Below are 26,905 nucleotides of genomic sequence, written 5' to 3'. Positions count from 1 at the left end.
AAAGGTGGCACTGAAAACAATTCACTTTTCGCGTCCATAACGAAAAAAGCCACTTTCACGGAGAAATTAGGCGTGCCAATGCGCAGCCGAAGGAGATGGAGAAATGAATGAGAAATGGAATCAAGGGGAATCTGAGTAAAACCCGTTTTGTATTTACTTACCTTCTTCTAAAAATACTTCCATACTTGTTAAACAGAGATTTTCTCACTATTTCACTGCAACTTTTATTCGATTCATCTTGTTCCCGCAGCAGCGAATAATATTGTAATCATGTCCCAAGCTTTGTGGGACGATGTTGATGTTGATAAAATGCAAGTGCCATTCTGCTGCTTTCTACTGTTGCATTACGATATTCGACAATTTATTTGATTTCATTTCATTTATTCTTCTCTATATTGTTCTTCATTGAATCCGTGTTAGTTCCTACTTTCAGTTTCAAGAGCATAAAATTTAGCTTTGATTTGATTTGATTTTCTTGGCGGGGTTTGTTTTCTACTGATTTATTTGTTCTTCTTGCCGTTCGGATGTCGCATTATGGTTCATCTGCTCTATGTTTTTCTTTTTCGCCCTTTGAAATTCGTGTTCCCTTCGAGCATAGTGTTTTTTTTGGGAGAAGGAACTGATATTGCCCATTTTTTGCTTTCCCCCCTTTCTTTGAGGTGATGGGATTCGAATCGACCAGCGGATTTGTTGGCTTCTTGAGCGCTTGATTTCCACCTGGTTTTGCTCTGTTCTTGAAGTCTGTGCCCTCGTCGCTTTTGAGGGACAACTTATTTTGTTTGTTTATTTGTTGAACTGGTGGGTACTGTGGGGGCTTTATTGGTTCCAAGGCGTCTGTACACTTTTATTTGCCCACTCTTTTCCATGTCAAACAGTACCCGACACCTTCAATCCGGCTGTTTGAGATTAAGTTACTGTTTCTTATCACTGATCGTGTGGAAATATTAATTTAGAAATCTGTAGTATTATAAATTTATATTTTATTGGCAATCGATCAGCGGATGAGTTCTTAAGATGGGAGACAAACAACCTGACAGTGCTATTATATATATATATATATACTTTTTTTTTAATCTCGTACTTCTGCCAGGATTTTTAACTTATTGGAATGTGTTTTTCTTGATCTTTTTTCATCGGTTTGAATGGGTTTATTCTTGTTCTTTTGTATGTAGGTTGGATGCTTATATCTATGATTATCTCATGAAAAGAAAACTATATGCTTCTGCAAGGTCTTTTCTGGATGAAGGGAAACTTTTTGTGGATCCAGTGGGTACGAATGTGTAATGGATCACTGTAGTATTTACTAACTTTCATGTATCCACAACTAAATTTGTCTTCTCTTTTGAATCTTATTACTCAGCTTTTGATGCGCCTGGTGGTTTCCTTTTGGAATGGTGGTCTGTGTTTTGGGACATTTTTATTGCCCGCATTAATCCGCAGCACTCAGAAGCTGCTGCATCTTACATCAAGGTTCATGTTCTTTTGAGATCTTAGCTGAATTATTTCCCCTCTGAGTGTTTTGTAACCGCCAAGCCTACCGCTAGTAGTTATTGTCCCTTTCGGATTTTCCCTCGAGGTTTTTAAAACGCGTCTGCTTGGAAGAGGTTTCCACACCCTTATAAAGAATGTTTCGTTCTCCTCACCAACCAATGTGGGATCTCACAATCCACCTCTCTTCGGGGCCAACGTTCTTATTGGTACTCGTTCCATCGATGTGGGATCCCCCAATCCACCCCCCTTCGGGGCCCAGCGTCCTTGCTGACACACCGCCTCGTGTCCACCCCTTTTGAGGCTCAGCTTCCTCTCTGGCATATCGTCCATTGTCTGGCTCTGATACTATTTGTAACAGCCTAAGCTCACCGCTAGCAAATATTATCCTATTTGTCCTTTTCCTTTCAGGCTTCCCCTCAAGTTTTTTAAAACGTGTTTGCTAGGTAGAGGTTTTTACACCCTTATAAAAAATGTTTCGTTCTCTCCCCAACTCATGTGGATCTCACATGTTCCTGGTAGAATGTTGCCTTGGGCAAAACAAGTGAACTAAGTTGTTATGATGTCAAATCCCTTATCACATGCATCAAATATCTTGACATCAATAATAAATTGTGTAAAACGTGATATTAGATAATTATTTCTTGAAATTTTCATTTTGTTTTGGATTTGATAGTCTCAGTTAACGAAGGATGGAGATTCGCAGCTACAACAACAATATCATTTGCAGAATTCTCAGCAGAGTACTTCAACCGCTAATAGGCTTGTTATGAACAGTTCATTCAATATACAGAACCCTTCAGTAGCAAATAAAATGGCTTCAAAAATGTCTGTGGAGAATTCTTCTACACTCCCTATTGAAAGGGATGCACTAGCCAATGTGCTCCCAAAGGTATTCTTGAAGATCTCACTCAATGTAATTTAACTATAGCCTTTTTCATTGTTGGTATTTAAGTCAATATTCATGCAGAAAAGATTCCTCAAACATGTAAGCCAGCCTCCAGCCTCAATGCTTGGAACAGCTGCCTTGAATGGTCAACCTCTGAGGTGTCTCTCATCACATTTTGAATCCTGCTATGTTTGTTTACTCTTACAGGTGTACTTATTTCTTATAAATGTTTCATGTTTAATGTACTTGAACATTGGATTTCTAGCCAGAGCCAAACACCCGGGGACAATTCAAATAGTATTGATACTCAATATCATAGTCAACAGCTTCCAGGATCCAAGGTAGTTATCACTAAACAACGAAAATATGCTGTTGTTTTCTCTTTTTCTCATATTTTTGGATGTAACTTTTTTATCATGCCTCCTGTATGAAACAGAATTTGAAAGGTGAGATGAAGTCAATTATGAACTCCAGACTTGGCATGACGCAAGGAATTGCTGGTACTCCTTTCCTGAACAATATATATATATAGATATATTTTTACATCATTCAACATATCCGACTCAGGATTTATGTTAGAAGGTGGCTTTAATCATCAGAAAAAGGAAGATTACAAAGCCTTTAACTAATATCATTTTTTAGAATTATGATAGTGTTTAACTAATTCATTTGATGCTTTCTTGGTTCTTTCAGAATCAAATCAGGGCACTGGTCATTTGACTTTGAAAGGATGGCCTTCAACTGTAAGTATTCGAATTCGATGCTTGAGAACTACATGAATTCTCCTTGTATTGCTTGTCGTACTCTTTGTTTTTATAGTTCAAAGAACCTATATAAATGTTGATTGTAGAATGTAACCTGGAAAAAAATCAGTATTCATGGGGAGACCACTTTAATTTTACCTCTTTTAGGGACTGGATCCTCTAAGCTTGGGGCATCTGCAACAACCCAAGTCATTCATCCAATTACCACATACTTCCAATCGATTTCAGCTGGAGCATCCACTGATGTTTCAGGCACCTCAAAGCTTGGGAGGAGTACCTTCTGCCAATGCGGCATGTATAAGACCGGGAGTGCCTTTAAGTCAAAATCTGAATACAGGGAAGGATAGCCAATTATGTTTTATCGATGTGTCTGATGGTGATTCACTGGCACCAGTTTGTCATCCTGTTTTGCCTCATGTAAGTGCAGATCTGCTGATCAAGGTGTCTTTTTTTATGATATTTATAATAACCTAGCCAATGCTTCAAAACTAAGAAGAATTAGTTCGGTCATTGTTTCTCAAATATGGCTGCAAAGATTTGAAAATTGTTCATAGGAAGTATAAAGTATGAAAATTGATATATAGAGGAGGTTTTTTCATTTGAGTCTTGAATCATATGGTTGCAGATCCAAGTTTTTTCTCGTTAATTCTACTGATGAATCTAATTAGCGTAAACAAATGAAAAGAGAACATTAATAATCAGTTTGGTAGTTAAATAATGAGTTAACACATGGCAGGCTGATATGGATTGTCTCATGGATGATGGCCCATTAGATTATGTGGAGTCTTTCCTATCTCCTATGGAATCAGACGAGAGAGATAATGCAGGTATGGTATCTGACGCTACCAAAGCTATGATGAACTCTTTTAAGAATAGCCACAGATTATCTTATCCAACCCTTTCTTGTTAGCTGAAGGCCCTGCACTGAAGGAAATTCGTGTAGTTTCTGCAAGTACAAGTAAAGTTGAATGCTGCTGCTTCTCATCTGATGGAAAACTACTTGCTAGTGGTGGGCGTGACAAAAAGGTTAAATATATTAATATTAAGTGGGTTATCAAAATTATAAGATCTTTTACAGGTCAAACTTTTAATGTTTTCGATCATTTATTGAGTGTGCTTGTAACCGCTCAAGCCCGCCGCTAGTAGATATTATCCTCTTTGGACTTTCCCTTTCAAGCTTTCCCTTAAGGTTTTTAAAACGCGTCTGCTAGGGAGAGGTTTCCACACTCTTTGTAAATGATGTTTTGTTCTTCTCCCTAACCGATATGGGATCTCATAATCCACCCCTTTTAGGGGCTGAGCGTCCTCGCTAGCACTCGTTCCCTTCTTCAATTGATGTGGGACCTCCCCTTCGGGGCCCAGCGTCCTTGCTTTGGTACACTGCCTTGTGTCCATCCCCCTTTGGGGCTCAGCCTCCTCGTTGACACATCGCCCGGTGTCTGGCTCTGATACCATTTGTAATAGCCCAAGCCCGTCACTATCAGTTATTGTCCTCTTTGGGCTTTCCCTTTCGAGCTTCCCCTCAAGGTTTTTAAAATGCGTCTGCTAGGGAGAAGTTTCCACACCCTTATAAATGGTGTTTCATTCTCCTCTCCAACGTGAGATCTTACGATGCTACTTTGTTGATATATGGAAGTATGTATGGTTAGTTTCTAGGATATTTCTCAACAATTTTATGGTGCAGGCTACAGTGTGGTGCACAAAGTCCTTCAAAGTGAGGTCTACACTTGATGAACATTCGCAATGGATAACTGATGTTTGCTTTAGTCCAAGAACATTAAAGATTGCAACATCTTCAAGTGACGGGACTGTCAAGGTTTGGGATGTTGATAATGTAAGTGAACCAGCTTTTTTCATTAGATGGGCTTAATCCATTATATCTTGTTATTGTATTGTTATAGTCTGACAACTGCCTACAATATTCTTAAGTTTTAAATACAGAACAAGAATTTTTCTTTTGTAAGCTTTCAAGGATAATGGCTCTTTCTACTTGGCTTTGGGACAATCTTTGATCACTAAATAATGTACACACGCACAAACACGCTGATTGGAAGTCCCAAATTGACTAATTAAGAGGATGATTATGGGTTATAAATAAGGAATACATCTCCATTGGTATGAGGCTTTTTGGGGAAACCAAAAGCAAAGCCATGAGAGCTTATGCTCAAAATGGTCAATATCATACTATTGTGGAGGTCCGTGGTTTCTAACCGGGCATGGGTTATGTCTGTGATTCACCAAACTTCCAACTCTTAATGATGAAGATATAAATACATTTTACAGCATGGCCAATCACTTCGGACTTTTACTGGGCATTCCACTGGAGTCACATCATTGGACTTTCATCCTAGTAAACATGATCTCATTTGTTCTTCTGATATTAGTAGCGAGATTAGGTACTGGAGCGTTAAAAGTGGCAGCTGTGTTGGCATTTTTAAGGTATAAATTCAAACTCATACTTTGATTTCTTCCTATTAAATTGTACATTGCATTTATTTATAAAAACATCAACTTCTGCATGTTTGACTACTAAATCAGGGTGGTGCGACACAGTTAAGGTTTCAACCTAATAATGGAAGAATGCTTGCTGCAGCTATGGGAAATGTTGTTTCCATAATTGACATAGAAACCCAAGTTTGCAGGCTTAAATTACAGGTTTGTTGATGTAAACTTCACTCGTTTGAGTTTCATATAGACTTGTAAATCAAATTTGAGTAGGTATTGCCTTCTTTGAGATTTCTTTTTTGGACTTTCTCCCATAGTTTTTAAAACGTGTCTGCTAGGGAAAGGTTTCCACACCCTTATAAGGAATGCTTCGTTCCCCTCTCCAACCGATGTGGGATCTCACAATCCATCCCTTTTGGGAGTCCAGCATCCTTGCTGGCAAACTGCCCGGTGTCTTGCTCTGATACCATCTGTAACAGCCCAAACCAACCGCTACCAGATATTGTCCTCTTTGAACTTTTCCTTTTAGACTTCCCCCTTAAGGTTTTTAAAATGCCTCTTATAGGAAGAGGTTTCCACACTCTTATAAAGAATGCTTTTTTCCCCTCTTTAACCGATGTGGGATCTCACAATTAGTAACAACTAAGTTCCGCTTTTCCTGGGCTGTTTACTTAATAAAATGAGATTTTATAAAAAGAAAAGTTCTCTATAGGTAACCTTGTTCATTCATTGATTGTTTTGGATGATCTGGAAAGTATTGAAATGAGTATTTCGTATTTTGTTTTGTCTTTCACTTACGGCCATCCTCCTTGCTAGAGGGAGTAACAAGGATATGCATAATATATCTTCAAGTCATCATTCATTAAACCTTTGATAGACAAGTATGCTGTGTAAATGGACTCTTTAAGTGAGTATAATTTAGTGGTGATAGTAAGTAGCTGCTAACATACCATCCATGCGACCTCTCCTTGGAACTTTCTGGTTTGCCATTTCAGGGTCACAAAAATCAAATTCATTCTTTGTGCTGGGATCCTTCTGGTGAATATCTAGCATCTACAAGTGACGACCAAACTAAAGTATGGAAATTTGGCTCTGGTAGCAAAGGAGACTGCATTCATGAGTTGAACTGCAATGGAAACTCATTTTATGCCTGCGTTTTTCATCCCACCGACACCTCTCTTTTGATCATTGGCTCTCATGAGGTTAGTGGCTGCTATTCATTCACATCCTATTTTATTAGCTCTTCTGTGAAAAATTGCAAATTTCCTATGGAAGCAAATAATACACCATCTATAATGGTTTGGTCCTTACAAGCCACTCCAAGAATTTGTTAGGAATCGCGAACTTCCACAATGATATGATATTGTCCATTTTGAGCATAAGCTCATGGCTTTGCTTTTGGTTTTCCCAAAAAGCCTTTTACCAATGAAGATAATATTCTTTGCTTACTTAATTGGTTGATGTGGGACTCCTCTCCCAACAATTCTCAACCGATCTTTTGATATGAGAATTCTGTATACCTTAGCCTAAGCTGAGCCTTCAATGTTTCAGTGTTTAAGTTCTATAGCTTTTATGCATTGTTGCAATTTCCTAATCCATCTGGACAAGTAGAAACATGTCACGATGTCTTGACAGATGCTCTGATTGGATAATATTATTTGATATAAATCCAGTTTCTGAGATTATTTAGCATCAAAGTTGTAACATTGAGATTGTTCTTAACTGAATTGTTGTTTTCCAGTCACTGAAGCTTTGGGACATGACAGAAAACAAGACAAGAGCGACACTGCATGCTCATGATAAGCTGGTATCAGCCTTGGCGGCATCAAATGTTTCTGGTTTAGTTGCTTCAGCGAGTCACGACAACTGTGTCAAGCTGTGGCAGTAACGAAATCTACAAGCTCTCTTCTCCACTCCAACCAAATTACTATCCTAAGATCATATGTCGAGTGTCGATATCCATACATCAACGTCTTTTTTGCATGTAGATGGTGACGAACTAAAGCCAAAGGAAAGAAAAAACAAATATCCAGACACGGCTTCATAGCAAACTCTTGTTGTGTGTGCTTTTGAAACGGTCAACACAATCTCTTGCAAGTCAATATATCCATTGCCAGCCTTAGATCTCTGATGTTATTGGTTGTTAATATAAAACTATTTTATAATGTTCTCTCTTAGTAGGAAATTTTCATTATATTAAATACAATAAATTTTATATTTTAAAAATTTATAAAGTATATTTGCTCAATTAATTAATAAAGTTTAGCTCCTCGATTAATAAAAATATTCATAAATTCAAAATTAAAAGATATTTTTATTAATTTAGTCGGACCGGAAGAATTGACCTGAAGAACGCTAAAACAATATTGAAATTTGATCTTAAAAAAATAGATTTAAAAGCTAAAACAAATTAGAAACTCCGTAAATTGGATTATATGGTAAATTTGTTTAAGAGGAGTTTGGATTTGCAATGGCGGGGATCCAATGTGGATGACACGGTATGGTCTGCCCGATTTAAATAAGTAATTAGGAATTAGGATCTAACCTCAAACTTCTACCGCCTCGAATTACCGATATCAGGCCGGTCAGTGAAGGGGGGCAAGTGCACATTCCAGTGCTGAGGCGATGGCTGATGCTTCTGTCGCTGTGCTTGAAACATTACGAGTGAGAGGATGGAATTTCAGCGATTTGGACGAAGTTAGGGCCGTAATCATGATCGGTAGTGCCTTGGCCGATGATCCGACTTCGGTCGTTGATTCGGTGGAGTCGGAGCTCATAAACATGGACCTTAGGTCCATCGGAGGCAAGTCCTTGCCTGACCTTTCTCTTCTTCGCAAGTCTTCTCGTGTTCTTGGCCCTCTGGTTCTCCAGGTGAATTGTAGTCTCTTATGGTTGCCAGGTGTTTCATAGTTGCTGGAAAAAAGTGCGGATAAAGAATCAATAAGTTCATATATCTATCCTTTGTTGTTTGTTGACGCAGTGAATGAAGTTAATTTTACATTTGTTCTTTGATTATGGAGTTCTTTATTTCATATTCCCATTTTTTTTTATTTTTTTTTTGCGGAAACTAGAAGCGCGGGGTAGCTATTCTTTGTCTTAGTCGCTTTCTGATCAACATTATTTCATCAATGATTTACTAGTAGATGATTTCAGCTGTTTTAGCAGATATCATCAGTAAGAGACATATCGCGAAGTAGCCTAGACGGTATGACGAAGGCTTCTAATGATCGGCGTCTCCTACGGTTCGGTCTCACTGATGGACACACTGAAATTACTGCTATAGAGTACTCTCATATACCATCTATTCCTGATGACATTCCTCCTGGCACCAAGGTATTCCGGATAATTTATCCTTGCTCGTCTTTCCAGCTACTCTATTTTGAAGAGTTGAAGTTCTTGATCTTTTTAAAGTACAAGTTCTTGATAGAAGTTGATTTTCCTGATTAAATCTTTCTTTAAGCTATTAATAAATTTTATAGTATGTGGCTACCCTATGTTATGTAATTCTTTATATGATATATAAATCCTCTGGCCATATGGCATCAAGTTGCTGCACATAGTTCAGAATGATAGCTTATTATCATCTATCAGCGAGCACAGATAGTTCTCGCCTCTTTTGAGCTGCAGTGACTGTGAACATGTAAAATTGGGAAAACTATACTTGCATCTGGCTGATTATGTGTTACTTCTGAGCTCTTCTCTACGGGAAATGTACATCATTAAATTGGATACCGACTTTTTTGGACTGCAACATTTAGATTTGAATGCAGCTCGCAAGAAACTGTAAAAAGATAATGGATGGCTGCAGGCTGCAGCATTTCTTTGCTTTCTCTTTTCCTTTTAGAATATGTTTGATGCGGGAATGCACCCTCTTTGACTGCTTATCCGAAATATTTCTTCTGGAAAGTGGCGTCTTTGTGCTGGAATCTGAAGTTCAGATGATGCCTTAATGAGAGGGAGGAGGGAGGGTACCTTAATTTATTCCAAGGATTATGTAGCTTCCAACCTTTTTTGCGAAGTGAACTTCCCCATGTAAAACACCTTCGCAAAAGGAAATGAGAAACCTATGGCTCTGGAAGATAAAATCTCAAGTGAACTAATGAAATCGAAGAATTTCATGTCCCAAAGGGCATATCCCTACTATTTCTTATCCTTCTGCTTTCTGATGGCAGGTTCGTCTGGAAACTAAAGCTCCTGTGTATAGTGGAATATTATGTTTAAGTTCAAAAGGGTTAACAGTACTTGGAGGTGTAGTTCCAACACTTTATGAAGAATGGAAAATGAACCAAAAATACTCTGGTTTATCCCGTGCATCCATAAGGTTATCACAGGGAGGAGATGTTGATGGTCCACCTCCATTTGAGAAGTTCCAAGTTGGGGCGCCTTCTCAAAAATTTAGTCAGAAAGGAAATTCTTCATGTCAGTATTTTGGGCTATGTACTTGTCTTCCTGTATTACTTGTATCTCTGTTGTTTTGCTACTTGCTACTGTTTCTCAAATTATTGCTTTTGTTTTTTATTCAATAATTTTATGATTAGAGTGGCAAAATTTGGGAGGGATCATTGTGAACCATTACGCTTGTTAGTTATTACATATTTACACGGTAGACTTTACAAAACCACATGGTTAACTGATGGTTAATGTTGTGACACGAAGAAAAAAAAAAGTTTAAATGCTCGATGGAAATTTTTAATCAAGATTCATGCAACTGGGTCTTGAAGTTATAAGTAGTTCCTCACTTCTAAATAAATTAGCAGAATAGTTGTAAAATATACTTTTATTACTTATTCATTTGCATGATGGAATTCTTTTCCCCATGTACTTCCTGTGGTTGCTTATTCGGTGATGATTGATGAGTTTTATGTCTTGTTTCTTTTTTTTTTTTCTTTTTTTTTTTTTTTTNTGTGTGTGTGTGTGTGTGTGTGTGTGTGTAAAGTCTCATTGAATCAACATTTGGAAGGAGAATTGTTCATGGCCATGTTTTGCAGACTCCAATACGTTATTTAATGTGTGTGGGGATGTTGATAAGTTTGTACCCTGTTACAGATCAACCAGAGTCGTCCTCAAAGAGCAATAGGCCTTCCGCTGATTCAGGAAATATTGAAGGTAAATCGACTATAGAGCAACAAAGTGCGGATGCAAAAGCTCCCAATTCTGTTAATTCTGCTTCCCATGTAGAAAAGGTCGAAGAAAAACCTAGCAGCTCTGAAACAAGACCAAAGGAAGGTAATATATCTCTTTAGATCTATGCATTTATCACTGTTATGCCAGATTTTTCAACCGTGGCCTAGGGAAAGAATATTTTCAGCATGGTATTTTCTCCTGGATACACCAAGTAGTGAATGAATTAAAATTCTATGTTCATGGATATTGTTTTAGAAACGCAAACCAATAACTTAACAGTGACATCCATTTAGAAATCCTTCCAGCTCATAGTTTTGGTAATTTTATTTACAGAAGTGCAAATTGTACCCTTAGTTTACTAATGTATGTTCTTTAGTAATTATTAATTATAATACAGCATCTTATGCTTCTTCTAGTTGTGGAAGCTGTTCCTGTACAAAATCAGGCTGCCTCTCAGAAACTACTCCACAAAATGAGTCAGCAAGATGGAAACCGAAGGCATTTTGGTAATAGAAACCATAGGGGGAAGGGTAGAATGGAAGATCCGGAGGTGTATACTCTAGAAGAATATGAAAGGAGAAAATCTGGAACGAGTCAATTACCAAAAGAGACATCTTCCCATACGAATCAGGATGAGGAACTTGCACGGAGGCTTCAAATTCAATTTGATTTGGAAGAATCTCATGTTAGCATCAATCTGTTTTCCCATGCATATGCTTATGATATAACATCTTTCTATTTTTCACGTTAAATGCTTGATACTGGCTGCAACTTGTCTAGGTACAACAAGAGAGTGCAAGCAGAACAAACGCAGAACATATAAGAATGAGCATGTTCAACTACGAAAGAGATAGCTATACACCACCTGGTGGTGGGAGAGGAAGGGGAGGAGGACGTGGGAGAAGAGGAAGGGGACGGGGAAGAGGCAGGTATTATTGAATGGTTACATCTTCACCTTGCGTACTAATGTTTCATCTAAATTTCTTCATGTTTTATGATGAATTCGCAAGTTCCAAGTTTGGCTCTAACTTGTTTTGAGTAATTTGTTACAAGTTTTTGCTTAGGTTTAGTGGATTGGTGCATAGCCATACTCTGGTTAATTTAGTTGGATTACGCTACTTGGATTCTTATTTAGCAATGATAGTTCAATTGGTGAAGCTCAAATGATGTAGAATATCATTTTGGATTTGAATTTCCCCCACTTTATTTGTACTATTGAACTTCTTCTTTTGTTTAAAATATATATTAATACTTTTAAAAGTTACGATATTACTCGACTTTTTAGGAGTGTTTCCAAACTACATTTGGAGTAGAAATCCTTTAGAATTCCATATTCCATATTGGGACATGGAATGATATATATAGGTGATTGAAAATGAAAATTTAGATTGTTAATTAAAATATTCTCTGAGTCCTAATTTCTATTTTATATTTTGAATGATTCTATTTTATATTTCGAATGATTTTAGATAGTTTTTAATGGTTAATAAAAAGTAAAGAGTAATATTGTAATTTTTGAATTAATAAAGATAATTTTGAAATAAAAGGTAAGTATAATATATATATATATATATATATTGTAAACTTATTTGGATGTTCTTTTTGGGAAAGAATCTTTTCACGTTTTGAAAATAAAAAGTGGATTCACATTTCGAAAATAAAAAGTTAAGGAAACATGTTCTAATAATCATTTTTGAATAATTTTATTTTAATTCATTCTTTTGGTAAGAATAAAAGTGGTTCTTTTCAAGCTATAATCTTTAACATTAAGCCCAACGATATGAATTAATGTGCATTTCTTAGTGTTTAATTCTTCATACTCTATATTTGTTGTACTAAAATCTAAAATTTAAAATAGTAATATAAATTGTTTCTTGATAACTCTAGAACAATTCTTTAGGTTTCATTTAAATATGATTTTGAAGTTATAAAAACAATTGAAAATGAGGTTAAAAGTTTGTAGGAGTTAATTATGGGTGATTTAAATTTTTAAAGGGCCCATTGTTTATTTAAAATTTATACATTTTGTGACAAATTTGATATCGCCTCAGTCAACAATAATTAAATAATAATGTTCCATCTCGCGAACTAAAAGAAAAAGACTTAGGGAAAGGAAAACGAGAGAAATAAAAAAAAAAATAAGACCTTTACCTAATCGTTTGGTAGTGAAAACCATTAATATTTTATTTTTAAAATACAAATTTTAAATATATCTTAAAAATACCCTTTAATTTTAAAAAATGAATTTTCAAAAGTTTCATTAATACCTATAAGAATTTTAAAAACACATTTTAAATTTTTTAAAAACTTCAAAAATATTCTTACAGTTTGACAGGAATAATTATTAATACATTTAAAAAATACTCTTGAACTTTTAGAAGTAAATTTATTAAAGTTTTAGAAATTAAAATTTAAAAGTTTAGAAATGATTTATAAAAGTAGATAATAGTTTTTTTTTACGTGTAATTTTCTTAGGTATTTTTTAAATATGATAGTAATGTAATTTAATTTTTTTATTTAAAGCTATTATTATAAAATTTAATAGGATTTTTATTAATTTATTCATTTTAAAATTTCAGTCCATGTCCCCAAAGTCCCCAATGGCGTGGGATGTTGGACCGTGGAACCACGTTCTAAAGCTTTCATTTCTTTATTTAGACGAACCAGATAATTGGTGTCTATTGCGAATTTCAAAGTTTGTATCCAATTGCAGTTCGATTTAACAGTCGCAAACGCTCTCTATCAAGGAGAAGCTAAGCGACTTGAAGATCAGAATGGAGCCCAATCTGATTCAGCTATCGGTCGCAGTGATAATCTCATCCATTATCTCTATCGGAGCATATCGAAGAAAGTCGTTGAACCTCTCTGGAGCTCTTGCGGGCTTTATTGTCATGTCAACTCATTTTGCTATCAGCTATAGGTTTGCTAATTTACTGTACTTGATTGGTTATGGGAAGCCGAATCTGTTATTGTTTGGTTGCTGATTCCGAGCTTGTGGTTTTTAGATTAATTTTTCAATTTGATTGTGAATTTCCGACTTCTCTGAACTGTAATTTGATGTGGCTTGGGCTATTTTGATCTTGACTGCTGAATTGATTTTGTCTCGAATTCAATCTTTGAAGGTACGGTGCCGTGCTTCTTGTATTCTTTTCCACTTCTTCTAAGCTTACCAAGGTTGGGGCAGAGAAGAAACGAGTCCTTGAAGCTGATTTTAAGGAAGGTGGTCAAAGGAATTGGTAATTCTACTTCCTCTACTTCAAGATATTCACCTCTTAGCTTATAATTTGTAGTTTTAGTTGGCTGAAAGTGCTAATTGAAAATTTTGCTGGAAATTACTGAAATTTGTGTTAGCTGGTGCCTTGATTCTGTTTCTTCAATGCCAGAGCTTAAAGTTAAAAACTGAAATGTATTTTTTGTTTCTTCTCCTTATTTAGCTCGTCCAAGGATTGATATATTTTGCACTGAAGTTGCATACTTGGGGGGTTCTACTATAAAGCTGTTGGTCTAATTTGAAGGGTCGGGCCCATTAAACTTTTACATGGTCAACATGTGTAAATTTTTTTGACAAATGTAAGCCCCGATATTTGATTCAATTCAATACTGAATGTAGTCAATTATATCTTCACAAACTCATATCATAGTGAATAAATAAGAACTTCTGCTTCTCCTTGTTTGGTGACAAACCATTTGTCAAAATGGTATCAAATGGTTCAGAATTGCTGAACTTAAGTTTCTTCCACAATTGACATGGCTAAATTAACCTGTCATGCATGCTGCTTAGAACGACACTTCGAGAAGAGATAAAAGAAAAGTGTAACTGTGTTCAAGTCAAAGATGAAGATTGACAGAACAGCATATCATTTTGTCATGCATATAAGTGGCATGGTGGTTGTTTGTAGTTAGATATGCCAGTACTGTCCTACCAAAGTTTGCAACACTGTTGATGTTCTGTTATTACTCCTTTTCAGGATTCAAGTTCTTTTTAATAGTGGTATTGCTACAGTCCTGGCTGTCCTTATTTGGAAAATTACAGGATGGCAAGATAAATGCCTGGACTCTAAAGACTCAGCTATTGTCACTGCTCTCATTGGGGGCATTCTTGGGCACTACTCCTGCTGCAATGGGGACACATGGTCTTCTGAGCTTGGAATTCTTAGTGATGCAACACCTCGATTAATCACAACCTTCAAGGTGGTCAATTCATTTCGATATTTCTTGATTTTAACATTTTCTCTCTCATTTCTTAAACATTTGGTCTCTTCCTCCTCTTGTACTGTTGTTCTTTACTGATTGGTCACAAAACTTTTCTGGTCTATTTTAGCCATGAGGCTTAAGCCGTTGGGGAACCATATTATTTGAGCTCACATTTTTCTTGCATATCGAATTTGAAATGGCAAGCCAAATTTCTGCTTTCTGATTGCAAATTTCTTTTGGTTTCAAAATATGTCAATATTTCAAGCTAGGATTTAGTTTTCCTTTGTTGATTTGGCACTTGGTGCATGTTACGCTGGTCTTTATCAGCTACATGAACTCATATCCAATGGACGAATTATTGTGGTTGATTTGGATGTTGTCTCATTCTGGATGCAGCCTGTTCGTAAGGGTACTAATGGCGCAGTAACAAAAGCAGGACTCCTTGCAGCTACTGCTGCAGGTGCTGTCATAGGACTGACGTTTGTTCTCCTTGGATTTTTCACTGCAAAATGTGCTTATGGCACAGCACTGAAACAGCTATTGGTAATTCCCCTAGCAGCCGTGGCTGGACTTTGTGGAAGTGTCATAGACTCTCTATTGGGAGCAACACTGCAATTTAGTGGATTCTGCACGGTTCGTAATAAGGTAAGCTACTTCATTTTCAGATTATGGCTTTAAAATGTATTCCCATTGCCCTCATCCGTAATTTATATGCCCTTTGAATGACTGATTCTGTTTTGCCAAACTAAAATAACAGAATTACAATCGTAGGGGGATTGCCATACATAGATGAAAGAAATATTGTTGTATTTGAGTGAAAAGTACAGTCTTATGTAAATAAATAAAAACCATAAAGTTACAAGGAGACCAATTAACCAGCTAACCAATTAACTATTGAAATAGCAAACATTGATGATGATGGTTATTTGACGCTCAAGTGTTGGAGGTTATTACAATGTTGCTACATCTAATTTGTTGTTTGATGTCAAAATATTCCAAATGAATTGAAACATCAAAATAGATTGATGTTTCATTTACAAATATACAGTCTTCTCTCTTTCTTTCTTTTAATTTTGTGTTGAGCTGATAGTAAGTATCTAAGAGTTCTGCTAGATCTGTATAGTTCAAAGTTGTTGTTCTATGAGAGTTAGTCATTGTATCCTACTTAGAAAATCGTTGTAGTATGCTAGCAACCCGTTCCAAACGAATAATTGCCTTGAGGTCAACGCTTTTGAAGCATGCCTCGATTACCAATCATCAAATTTTTCTCTCTTCAAGTTTCGTTTGTTTGATGTTGCTGTTGTAGTTGTCGATCCGGTCATCTACGACCACTGAAGATTTTGATCTGCTGATCTGATTTATATTGTTCTTTTTTTAAAAAAATCAATTACTTTGTAGTTGTTTGTAGTGTAATCTATTTGCTAGTGTGCGGCAGTTTCTATACACAGTCTATTTCCCCTAACAGCAATGAGTTATCTGTTATGCAGGTCGTAGGAAAACCAGGACCGACTGTCAAAAAGATATCAGGTCTCAACATTCTTGATAACAATGCTGTGAACCTCGTGTCGGTATTATTAACCTCAATGCTTACTTCGATTGCCTGCATTTACATATTTTGAACGATATCTGCCGTTGTAAGATAAAGCCATAGGCATGTTAGACAGAATTCATTATCAAATAAAGTTCTCGGGACAGGCAGGATAATCATTCTCAATACAATCAACTTGGATTTGCTTACGGTTGTCATATGTTCCTATGCTCATTTTGTGTCACGAAGTAGGAAAACTCTTCCATTACTTCATAAAGACTAACATCTAAGGTCTCTTTTCCAAGTCCTCACATGGAAGGTGAAAATTGTTAGGAATCACGACCCTTCACAATGGTATGATATTATCTACTTTGAGCATAAGCTTTCATGGCTTTGCTTTGAGCTTCCCCAAAAGACCTCATACCAATGGAGATATATTCCTTATTTATAAGCCTATGATTATTCCCTAAATTAGTTAACGTGGGACTCCCAACAATCCTCAACAAAAATACGATCATCAAACCAATGAACTACCTATGGAAGGCACCTTTTGTCGAGATTAACCGACTTGGGCTTGTTTCTAATATCTAAACTAGAGGAGATTATATTAGTATCTAAACTTCTATCCAGCCCTCTAGCTCCTCTTCTCCTAGTCAGTTGGATTGCCTTTGAGAGAATTGATTAATCTATGCGAAAGCTAATGCCCGAGTGACATAATTTAGTGGATAAAATACCAATTATCATTTTAAAAGTCAACAATTTGATTATCAACCTCTACCATTGTAAAGATTTGGGGTGATAGGTAACTTAGCATTTACGGGTTGATCAAATTTAGACTAGATAAATCAGTTATTTATTGTTGTTAGTAATTGGTTTTACTCGATCTATATATATCATTGGCCATTTTCATATCTTTTTCTGGGCAGTTTTTTGTACTGCATTTCTTAGATCTAAACAATCTCGAAAGTACTTTACTATTAAAGAATTCTACGTGACTAGAAGTCAACATTAAAGGCAATTCAATCCTTTTCTATAAGACATTAATTTGATCATCATTTACGATCCAACGAAAACGAGGGAAAGAGTTCAAAATTAGGAGTTAGAATTGAGTCATAAGTTAAGCTATGTTCAAGCTAACAACTATATACAAGACTAAGTATGTATTACTTTCCAAACCGACATTTTATTATACAAAACTAAGGCCTAAACACATTTAAGGCAATGCCATGACTGCAAAAATAAATTAAAAAAGAAAAAGCTGCCCATCCAAAAGCATCCTCCCCTCTCCTTTTCTCCTTTTCATGGTGTTCTTGGAGCTGCATATAAGTGAACCACAAACTGTTAATTTTAATAATAATTATGGAACAAGATGAATTTCTTAATTAAAAACACTAATTTACCTGCCCCAATGGTATCTGAACCCTTCATCAAACGAATACGTTTGCAAGATTCAATAAATAATCTGCACATTTTGCCATACGATTAGAATGGAGAAGGTTAATTAATTAATTAATTAGTTAGTTAATTAAACAAGATTATAAAAGAATGATTATCAAACTTACTTCCATGGGACATCTCCAACTAACATCCAATCCCCATCTTTATCTTCATAAGTTGGTAAGTATTCATCCCCTCTCTTCATTGGGTTCAAATTGTTCCCTTCTTCCAAGTAATCACCTAAAAACACACATATATCCATAAGTGTAAAATTCTTCAAACAGCCAAGCCTAAGCTCAAGCCCGCTGCTAGCAGATATTGTCCTCTTTGCGTATTATTTTTCGGGCTTTCCCTCAAAAAATTTAAAACGCGTCTACTAGGGAGAGGTTTCCACACCCTTATAAAGAATGTTTCGTTCTCCTCTTTAACCGATATGGGATCTGGCACGTTTGTACTATCATTCCATCATTGCCCATCTCAAAATACGACGATAAAAAAATGTCGGTGGCATTGTATCAACCATACTGAGCAACGAAGTGATTTTGCGTGACTCAATGGATAAGACACTTGTTATCGACTTAAAGACCGTAAAATTGTTCAATCCCGACATGGCATGATAAGAATAATGGAGTAGAGTTAGTAAGTTAAGAACTCACAACATATGGGAAAGGAGGTGAACAATTCCTCAAATGCAATGAATAGGTCTTGATAGCCATTGAACATCTCAAGGTCAAGCTTACGCAGGTACGGCGCCCCATCAGCCGCAACTTTGACATACTTGCACCTCATTTCTATTGTCTTTCTTCTATATGATCTCACCGGCGGCCAACCCATTACCGCCCGCTTTTGCCCTACAAACCAAATCATAACATTCCACGTCATACTCAAAAGTGTCAAGTCAAGTCCATAAGCTTTATATAATCTATGTTGAAACTTACCATCCGCAGAAGCAATGAGTTCTGGCTCGTTGCGACCGTCCCTCGGTTCACTTGTCGAGCTCCCGACACCGGCATCGACCGTGTCATGGAAGCCACGCTTGGCATTCACTTTGTTTCCGGGAAGTCCCAAGGTGAGCTCAGTTTCATCGAAGCTGATTTGGGTCATATCGGATTCCGGCGACTGTGGAACCGTCTCCGACGTCGACATTGTTGCACACTCCTTTGTCTGATTCTGTATCTCTCTTTGGTTGTGAATAATGAATTCATTGGTTTAGGGTTTTGCAATTCATTTATAGAATTGAAGTTGGAAATAGAGAAGAGATGATTATTGTATTGAGGAAAGAGACAAATGGGAAAACGACACGTGGGGCATGGCTGCTGAAGCCATTGGCCCACGTGGCTAAGTTCATTTGAGAGACAGAAATTGAGATTTGGATGGTGATTGTCGGTTCATTCAATCTAAAACCCTTTTTCGTCCTTGTTTTAATTTTACGTAAATTTTACATCAAAATTAATTCAAACTGCTTATTTGCTGAATAATAATATATATATTTATTTATTTATTTATTTTGATTTGCATTATCTAAGAGAAAACTAATTAATTTTGTTAATTTATAATTGAAAGGCGCATGGAAATTAGAGGGCTATTATTGTAATTTTATAGGCACAAAAATCGGAGATGGAGAGGGTAATTATGGGAATATGATTGGAGCAGTTGACGGAAGAGGATGACGTGGCGAAAAAGCAAGGAGTGGGACCCACAGAGTGTACCGAAAAGTCAATGGTGGAGTGATTTGACTGTGGAAGGTTTGGTTAGGGAGACAGAAACATGGAGAAGCTTTGGAGTTTGTCGATTCCTGTCGCGTTGCTCTACGAACGATTCATCGTATCCTATTCCTCGCCTTTTATTTTTCCCTTTATTTTTTAATTTGTCAAATTAAAACATTTTTCTTTTTTCTTTTCTTAAATAAAAATTAAAAAAATATCATCAAAGCATATGATTTGCTAAAACCAGTGGCCGCACGCGGCTTCAAGAAAAATAATAATAACATTTTTGAAAAATATATATAAATAAAAAAAAGAATCCACGATAAATGCCATGCAATAATTTTGACAGTTTTTCTTTTATTATTTTAGTGTATAGATTTGAAAGATGATAATAAGTGATTACCGAACAAATTAATCGTTATCATAGTGATATGATTCCACAGTGATACCTTTAATTTTGAGTAACCTAATTACTTGCATAGTTAATAAGCGAAAAAAAAATTAAATTCTCTATTAAATAAAAATTTAATTATCAATTATTTTTTAAAAATTTAAAAATTAATTAATTAATATTTTTTGGAATCAATAATACTAATACAATAATTAAAGCTCTAAAGTAAGAATAAATACTAATTTATTAGAACAGTATTGAATCTCCACACCATTAAATGTCATTTTTTTTTATTTAAAAAAGGAAAAAAAGTTTTAAAACTAACTTAACTATATTAGGATGGAGTTATACAGAACCATAATTATTAAATTTTATGAGAGAGAGAGATGGTGCAAATACATTGAATTTGGCATTAAATTTATATTTGGTTTAATTGTTAAGAAGCTTCAGTGAATGTGGTTGCATCTTCACACACGCCCACCCACTTAATTAATTATAATTAATTTAAGTTAATTGATGAATTAGTAGCAGAGTTCATGTACTTGGTTATGCTAATCAAGCACGTTGGATCCTAATCTTTACCCTCTTTTTACGCCTAATNTTTTTTTTTTTTTTTTTTTTTTTTTTTTTTTTTTTTTTTGTCAGAGATATTATAATTGAGGGGGTGGGTGCAATTATAAAATTATACTTTTTTTTTTGTCCCAATAATGAGATCGTTGTCTGACAAATGGCTATAATTGTATATATATATATATATTTAATTTTTTTTTTTTTAAAAAAAAAAGGAATAATAATGATGGTGTAGGGTTGATCGAGGAAAAGGGGGTCGATAAATCTGTGTGTATAAAGGAGCAGCTAAGTAATATGATTAAATTCCTAATCTTCTTAGGTTTTGGATAAGATCAAGGGATGACCATTTTTGGAGCTAATTCTATATTACAAACCCCTTTTAGTTTTTGTTTTGTTAGTGTATAGCCTTTAAATTATTTAAATTAATTGGATTTTGTTGGCTATGATGATGTATATAAATATATTATATTAGTGATATATAAATGTAGAACATTATTAAACGATTAAAAATATTTATTTTCCATGAAAAGTTTGTCAATTGCACTAGAAAAAAAAAATGAGATTTATATAAAATTTCTAAATGGGTGTGTTGAAATTATGTGTTAATGTTGATTGGACCACAAAAGAATTAATTTGAAGAAAGGGGGAAGATCTCTTTCTCCACGACCAATTTCTCATCTAAATAAGAGTATTGTAGGAGCTCAATATCACCGCTAGTTAGATATTATTCGATTTATTTAGCTTGTTACTTGTTTACTAGAGATCTTCTCTCCAACCGATGTGAAACCTTATAATCGATGTGAAACCTTACAATCACCTTCATTGGGGCCAGCGTCCTCATTGGCACACGGCATAGTGTCTGGCTCTGATACTATTTGTAACAGCCTAAGCCCACTACGAGTGGATATTGTCTGCTTTCACCATTACATATGGTCAAACAATTTAATTTATTAGTGAGAGGTTTAATGGAGTAATGCTTCATTCAAATTGAAACCAAAATTGATAGGCTAAAAAACGAAGAGGGGAGGATGGGGAGGAAAGCATGAAGGAAAACGGAAGGAACAAACAGAAGCAGGCAAAAGTGGCCAAACATACTGTCTAGCTGTTTGGCCATTGCATCACGTTATCTACTTTTAAGAAAAAAGGGGAAAGGCGAAGGTAGGGCCATTGCAGAACGTGATGGGCGATGGCCTAGCTGGACCCGGCAAACCTGATGCTAGGTCGTTGGTCCAGCTAACAAGCCAGGCTGCAAATATAGCAATAAAACTAGATTTCACCATATTCCCAATTCTCAATTCTCAGCAAGGCTGGCAAAGAATTAAGGATCAATCAGTACTAAATAAATAATTGAATGAAGGAAATCACAAATATGCAAAACCCAGGAACAGTCAGCTGTACCTAAGACCAAAACATTAGAGAGGTGTTATCTATATTACCTTTCTGTTGGGACAATGAAAGAATGACTAATTACAATGGGATTGCATGCTGTTTGTTTTGTTATCTTCTTCCCAAGGAAAACATATAGCTTAGGGAATTGGCTGAACAAAAATATACAAATATATATATCATATAAGTTATACGGGGATGTTTCAAATCCGAGAAAAACAGGACTCTACAACACATGAAACGAATGCACAAGGTGGGCAAATCAGGGACTCCAGCGAGGTAGATTCTTGAATTGACATTGTTTTCTTCTTTTTTTTCAAGTATTTTCGGCTGGAATCTGACCCACCATCCCGAAGTTTGCTGCATGCTTGGGCCTCCACTCTGTCCTTCCTTTAACAATCTCAGCTCCATTTTCAAGTCGCAGGAGGTGCTGGCACTCAATGTCGCCAGCATCAGCCAAATTGCTGATACCAGCACCAGATACTGCAGTAAGAGATTGCAGCACACTGTCCCTTCCACATTCTCTCCTGTATTCTAAAGTTATGGTACAGAGTTCATGACTCTCAAGGATTGGCACGGGTGCACTCTGTGATTACCAAGTCTTGTGGTCAGAGGCGATGGCAGATCTTTAAGTTTGATATTTGGAAAAAGGAGAAACCAAAAAAAAAAGTTATGAAAAGAGAACTACCTCGAGTATCCAGCCAATGTACTTCACGTTGTTAACATGCTGATTGATATCCAAATCACTCCATCTAGGCTGCAATTTGATATACATGTTACTCACAAGAATGAAACGAGGAAGCCTCCACCTGATAAGTATTATTTAAGCATAACTTACCGTCAAACCTGTACGAATATGATCAGCACTATCATCACCAAGTTTTTGAAGCTTTCTGCCATCTTCTTCCACTATGGGAGGTGAATTTGCAAAATAAGGCTCTATTTCGCTTCTAACTTCACCAGGAATCTTTGATAATTTTCTTGTCTGCTTATTCATCATCACACAAACACTGCCATTGGACGGGAAAAGAAGAACAATCCCAGTTAGTTATTAGAACTGCAGCAACTGACTTATAGCGGTAGAATAATTAATCTGTATTCATCTTTTCTCTTTCCTTCTTTTTAGCGCAAACAACTACCAGGAGAATTGAGAAAAGGAAAGAATAAACAAGGATTACTTGCTGGCAAGGAAACCAATACCTTGAGGCCCTAGTAAGAGTTTCACCAGTTTTACAATCACGAACAAGCCAATCACGTCGCATGCCATTCTTCCCAGATGTACAGACCCATGTGTCTACTTGAACAACATCACCCCTGCAAAAAAGAAAAACAAAAGGATTCAATTCTTCAACCTTTGTTTTGTCAGCCACTTAAATATCCTCGAGCTTTAATTTGTAAATAATAATTCCCAAGAACTATTTAACCACACAGAAAGAACCATAAACCATGGGAGGTGAAGTTTTCCAGATACCAGATAACGCAATTCTTTTTTTTTTCTTCTTCTCGTTTTTGATGTATTATAACGCATTTAATTTTAAAATTAGAGATGCAGTTGTAACATAGACAACCTAAAAGGCATAAATAGGTTGGTGCCCACATATCCTGAAAATATGAAAAGCTGTGAAAGTCAAGACATCTGAACCATTCATCTTACATGATCAATAGAAAGGTAGAGCTAATGGAGGGATGAATAAACGTCAGAAGTCACTAATTATTTTCCTTTCAAGGATATATATAAAAGAAACCTATGGCGACTTACCAAGTAGGGTATCTATCTACCATAATCTGCATCTTTGCAACTACCCATATCAAGTTTTTTTTACACATTTCTGGTGTTGAGCCAAATCCATCACCTAGTAGTCCAGCAGTTTTTACATGATTAAGTGCAGTTTCCTGTAGTAAAGAAGATATCATCTTACTGTTTCCAACAAATGAAAGAATAGAAGAACTAACAACCTATTATGCATTCAACACGCAACTAAAATAAGTTTAAATCTACCATAGATATACACTATAATAATCAATATCCAACAAGAAAACAACTACATGATTAATCATGTACCTGAAAATGATTCATTAATGTTTCGATAGATGCAGTCCGATCTGCACCAATTTCATATGATCTAATTGAAAAATTCTGCCGATACACAAGGCCATCCTGAACAATTCTTCCCAAACCAAATGGATCAATAAGTATGTCAGGCCGCCTAGGTTTCCAGTCAAGCATCATCCATTGCTTCTCGGCAGCCAGAAAGATGGTAGTGATAGCAGCAAGAAGCATACTCCAGTCAGGTAGTAGATTAATGAAAGTTCTCGGGGGAGGTGATATCGTCAAGTCATTGTCAAGCTTGACACCCTCCAATCCAACGGAAGTACCATTTATCTTTGGAGGAGCTTGGGCATTTGTCTTAACTTGCAAACCACGGGAAGAAGATTTTGGCTTGCTTCCTCCAGGATTGACAGATCCACTACCGAACTTACTTGACTTTGCTCCAGAGTCCGAGGATGCAGAAATAGCAGGAAAAAAGGCAGAAGTAGCTGCAGTGGCAACCATGACGAACTTTCTACCAGAGGCACAGTCAATATACCAACTGGAGACTTGTTGCAATGAAATTTCCCTCTATCAATTGAAGCCTACATACACGAGAGATAGCTGAGTTTTTTAGGAAATAGTCATTTGCATCCTATATACAGCTATATGGAATTTAGTATCCATTCAGAAAGCTTCATGAGGTTGATATAAAAATCATCAATATTTGATCAGACATACAATTTACGATTTTTTTTTCTCTCTACAACAATCAATATAATAAACTTGCATAATTACGAAAGTGATGAAAATCACGTACGAGTAAGATTCGATGGAAAATCATAGGAGGGAAAGGAGAGGAGTATTCATAGAAGTGAACTCGTACGCATCGAAAATTGGACGCAAAACGAACAAATTTGCCAGGTGTTTCAAACCAAAGCTTCGCGGAACCAGGAAATAGAACACGATTTCGCGACAAGTTCAAATAAATAGTTCGTACAAGAAGAAATCGTCACGAAGCTTAGCAAGACGGAGCAAAACAAAAATCTGATCCAAGATTGTCAAGAGACAGGAATTAAAGTATCGCCAGTACTTCCACGAATAACATTCAAAAACAAGAAAGAAAAAATAGCAGAAAGAGCGAAAATGGCTACTAAGTTCACATAATTTCTTGAAGAAAAAATGACACTAAGAATCAGCGAATGCATGAGCTCAAAAGAGAATCATCCACTTGCATGCTCATTCCAAGATCAGAAGAAACCTTTCCTAAATCTACAGGAATAGAGAAAGCAGATACTAATTCAACCGTAGAGCCACAGGGCGAAATAAACACAACTAGATAGAGAACAGAAATCAAACGACCACAGTGAAGGCAAAGGTGAGAAACAAGGAAAAGTTTAAAATGCGGATCTCAAACAACAAGTCAGCGAAATACAATAGAGCTCGGATATGAACAATCCTGGAGACAGAAGGAACAGCAGAGCAGTGACATTGTGCGAACTTCGAGATCAGGCAAGAAACAAAAGGAAAGAAAAGTCCGGCATGCGTACCTCGAGGTAGAAGAAAAGAGAAGCAGAAAGCCGCCGATACCACTCCGGCGATCCCTCCTTAGTCAGCCTGTTCAGAAAAGGAAAAGGAAAACAGAGAGAAAAAAAAAAAGGGGTTTGAGAGCAACGGTTGGCGTTAGTGGTGGGGAATTGTCTTTATAGCCTTCAAAATAAATAAGATATATCCAGCGGACACCTGCCTGCTTCTCCTCCTCCTCCTCCTGCTTCTTCTTCCCCCTTCCCCCTTCCCTCCCTTTCAGTCCACAGTTCCGATCTTCAATTTACGATTTTACCCCCTCAGCATAAATTGTAATTTCAAATTTAGTTTAATTTTTTTTAAATGATAATTAGTGTATTACCCAATAAATTACGTATGAATTACCCTAAATTTAAATGAAGATTACGACTATTCTGATGACATGTTGAGAATGGTTGAAAATACATGTCAAATTTTGTTGTTTTATACACGTTTTGTCTATGTTTATATAAAAATTTCAACAACTACAGGTTTTTCTTCACGACACTAATGTAAAATGAGTATTTTTTTTCAAAGATAAAAAAATAAAACAAGATTGAAATTTAAAATATTTGCTATAATTTGCTTACCGAAGATGAATTATTTGAAGTTAGATATGGATTTGTTTTCTTAAACAATTTAGCATAAGATCTTGCATGTGAAGGAAATGGTTTTTATATTGTATATTGCTCAATCAATGGAGCATATATTTTAAAATAATAATGAATAATAGAGTAAATAAAGGTTTATAAAAATTATAAATATAGATAACTTATGATTGAAGATAATAATAATAAGTGTTAATTAAAATAAATAAAAGAAAAGGAAGTTAATTACAATAATTGGAAGCAGACTAATTTATGAGAATTAATAGTTAAATTTGACTTTTATTTAAATGAGATTTATTTGTTGGCAAACACAAATAAATGGATAAAGTAATTAAAAGAATGGGTAGCTCAACTGTCCTTGCTTTCTTTCAATTTTATTGAATTTGACTTTATTTGGTCAATTGCTTTCCTTGCTCTAATTTGCTCTGACTTGTAAATCGTGTTCATATTTTTAATTTTAAATTAGATTCAAATTCAAATTCGTCTAATTATTTCCGAGTTGATTGGAAGAATAGTTTAATTAATTGAATTATTGAAGTTATTTTGTTCGAAGAAAAGTAGTAGTAAATAGTTAGAAAAGGAAAAATGAAGTTGGACATAATATTTTTGTTGTTTTTGGAAAATATCTTTCAACTTTTAAAATAATATTTTTTAACTTTTAAATTTTTTTTATTTATTTTTTTATTTTTTTTAATTTAAAAATATATTTTAACTTAAAAAATAAAAAATATATTTAGGTTAGTATCCCACTTCAAAAATACTTATGAATTTTAAAAGTAATAT

At 35.6% G+C, this 26,905-nt stretch overlaps 5 protein-coding genes across 8 annotated transcripts; 3 read left to right on the top strand and 2 right to left on the bottom strand.

Moving 5' to 3' along the window:
* On the top strand, window positions 1-7,712 carry LOC111780730 (transcriptional corepressor LEUNIG-like). Of its 4 annotated transcripts, XM_023661216.1 has the most exons (17): window positions 2-149; window positions 660-798; window positions 1,173-1,270; window positions 1,361-1,470; window positions 2,165-2,380; window positions 2,459-2,535; window positions 2,643-2,718; window positions 2,814-2,877; window positions 3,071-3,120; window positions 3,289-3,558; window positions 3,878-3,968; window positions 4,052-4,167; window positions 4,826-4,975; window positions 5,425-5,580; window positions 5,680-5,796; window positions 6,582-6,788; window positions 7,328-7,712. In XM_023661216.1, exons 3-17 carry the CDS (start codon window positions 1,201-1,203, stop codon window positions 7,472-7,474), a joined length of 1,917 nt encoding a protein of 638 aa, XP_023516984.1. In that variant the 5' UTR covers window positions 2-149; window positions 660-798; window positions 1,173-1,200; the 3' UTR covers window positions 7,475-7,712. The 4 variants fall into 4 exon arrangements, with proteins under 4 accessions (XP_023516983.1, XP_023516984.1, XP_023516981.1 ...); XM_023661215.1 differs by lacking the exon at window positions 660-798 and having other exon boundaries at window positions 1-311; window positions 2,171-2,380; XM_023661213.1 differs by lacking the exon at window positions 660-798 and having other exon boundaries at window positions 2-311.
* A 331-nt stretch (window positions 7,713-8,043) lies between these two features.
* LOC111780703 (tudor domain-containing protein 3) lies at window positions 8,044-11,923 on the top strand. Its single transcript, XM_023661179.1, has 6 exons — window positions 8,044-8,457; window positions 8,752-8,919; window positions 9,759-10,005; window positions 10,633-10,812; window positions 11,127-11,395; window positions 11,491-11,923. Exons 1-6 carry the CDS (start codon window positions 8,212-8,214, stop codon window positions 11,647-11,649), a joined length of 1,269 nt encoding a protein of 422 aa, XP_023516947.1. The 5' UTR covers window positions 8,044-8,211; the 3' UTR covers window positions 11,650-11,923.
* Window positions 11,924-13,356: 1,433 nt separating this feature from the next.
* Window positions 13,357-16,648, top strand: LOC111779597 (protein PGR). Its single transcript, XM_023659673.1, has 5 exons — window positions 13,357-13,630; window positions 13,833-13,946; window positions 14,679-14,901; window positions 15,301-15,549; window positions 16,392-16,648. Exons 1-5 carry the CDS (start codon window positions 13,485-13,487, stop codon window positions 16,521-16,523), a joined length of 864 nt encoding a protein of 287 aa, XP_023515441.1. The 5' UTR covers window positions 13,357-13,484; the 3' UTR covers window positions 16,524-16,648.
* An 883-nt stretch (window positions 16,649-17,531) lies between these two features.
* On the bottom strand, window positions 17,532-19,060 carry LOC111780457 (auxin-responsive protein IAA11-like). Its single transcript, XM_023660878.1, has 5 exons — window positions 18,808-19,060; window positions 18,526-18,720; window positions 17,995-18,109; window positions 17,833-17,894; window positions 17,532-17,748 (listed from the first exon to the last, which is right to left on the bottom strand). Exons 1-5 carry the CDS (start codon window positions 19,013-19,015, stop codon window positions 17,732-17,734), a joined length of 597 nt encoding a protein of 198 aa, XP_023516646.1. The 5' UTR covers window positions 19,016-19,060; the 3' UTR covers window positions 17,532-17,731.
* Window positions 19,061-21,931: 2,871 nt separating this feature from the next.
* Window positions 21,932-25,661, bottom strand: LOC111780651 (palmitoyl-acyl carrier protein thioesterase, chloroplastic-like). The gene is made up of 7 exons (XM_023661115.1): window positions 25,502-25,661; window positions 23,985-24,556; window positions 23,682-23,815; window positions 23,123-23,236; window positions 22,761-22,932; window positions 22,611-22,679; window positions 21,932-22,508 (listed from the first exon to the last, which is right to left on the bottom strand). The coding sequence occupies exons 2-7, from the start codon at window positions 24,474-24,476 to the stop codon at window positions 22,239-22,241; spliced, it is 1,251 nt and encodes a 416-aa protein (XP_023516883.1). The 5' UTR covers window positions 24,477-24,556; window positions 25,502-25,661; the 3' UTR covers window positions 21,932-22,238.
* Between the last annotated feature and the right edge of the window lie 1,244 nt (window positions 25,662-26,905).

The sequence above is a fragment of the Cucurbita pepo genome, chromosome LG18 (genome assembly GCF_002806865.2).
Source record: "Cucurbita pepo subsp. pepo cultivar mu-cu-16 chromosome LG18, ASM280686v2, whole genome shotgun sequence".
NCBI lineage: Eukaryota > Viridiplantae > Streptophyta > Magnoliopsida > Cucurbitales > Cucurbitaceae > Cucurbita > Cucurbita pepo.
This window is presented reverse-complemented; position numbering and strand designations above follow the sequence as displayed.

Excerpts from the sequence above, each read along its gene's own strand:
- LOC111780730 (XM_023661213.1), top strand. The coding sequence starts at position 271 with ATGTCCCAAGCTTTGTGGGACGATGTTGATGTTGATAAAAT. Across the intron at positions 3,559-3,877 it reads GTCATCCTGTTTTGCCTCAT|GCTGATATGGATTGTCTCAT; the intron begins GTAAGTGCAGAT and ends AACACATGGCAG. Across the intron at positions 4,168-4,825 it reads GTGGTGGGCGTGACAAAAAG|GCTACAGTGTGGTGCACAAA; the intron begins GTTAAATATATT and ends TTTATGGTGCAG.
- LOC111780703 (XM_023661179.1), top strand. The coding sequence starts at position 8,212 with ATGGCTGATGCTTCTGTCGCTGTGCTTGAAACATTACGAGTGAGAGGA. Across the intron at positions 10,006-10,632 it reads TCAGAAAGGAAATTCTTCAT|ATCAACCAGAGTCGTCCTCA; the intron begins GTCAGTATTTTG and ends ACCCTGTTACAG. Across the intron at positions 10,813-11,126 it reads TGAAACAAGACCAAAGGAAG|TTGTGGAAGCTGTTCCTGTA; the intron begins GTAATATATCTC and ends TGCTTCTTCTAG.
- LOC111779597 (XM_023659673.1), top strand. The coding sequence starts at position 13,485 with ATGGAGCCCAATCTGATTCAGCTATCGGTCGCAGTGATAATCTCATCC. Across the intron at positions 14,902-15,300 it reads GATTAATCACAACCTTCAAG|CCTGTTCGTAAGGGTACTAA; the intron begins GTGGTCAATTCA and ends TTCTGGATGCAG. Across the intron at positions 15,550-16,391 it reads TCTGCACGGTTCGTAATAAG|GTCGTAGGAAAACCAGGACC; the intron begins GTAAGCTACTTC and ends TCTGTTATGCAG.
- LOC111780457 (XM_023660878.1), bottom strand. The coding sequence starts at position 19,015 with ATGTCGACGTCGGAGACGGTTCCACAGTCGCCGGAATCCGATATGACC. Across the intron at positions 18,721-18,807 it reads ACTCATTGCTTCTGCGGATG|GGCAAAAGCGGGCGGTAATG; the intron begins GTAAGTTTCAAC and ends TTTGGTTTGTAG. Across the intron at positions 18,110-18,525 it reads CACCTCCTTTCCCATATGTT|GTGATTACTTGGAAGAAGGG; the intron begins GTGAGTTCTTAA and ends GTGTGTTTTTAG.
- LOC111780651 (XM_023661115.1), bottom strand. The coding sequence starts at position 24,476 with ATGGTTGCCACTGCAGCTACTTCTGCCTTTTTTCCTGCTATTTCTGCA. Across the intron at positions 23,237-23,681 it reads GTAGATAGATACCCTACTTG|GGGTGATGTTGTTCAAGTAG; the intron begins GTAAGTCGCCAT and ends TCTTTTTTGCAG. Across the intron at positions 22,680-22,760 it reads ATATTCGTACAGGTTTGACG|CCTAGATGGAGTGATTTGGA; the intron begins GTAAGTTATGCT and ends ATCAAATTGCAG.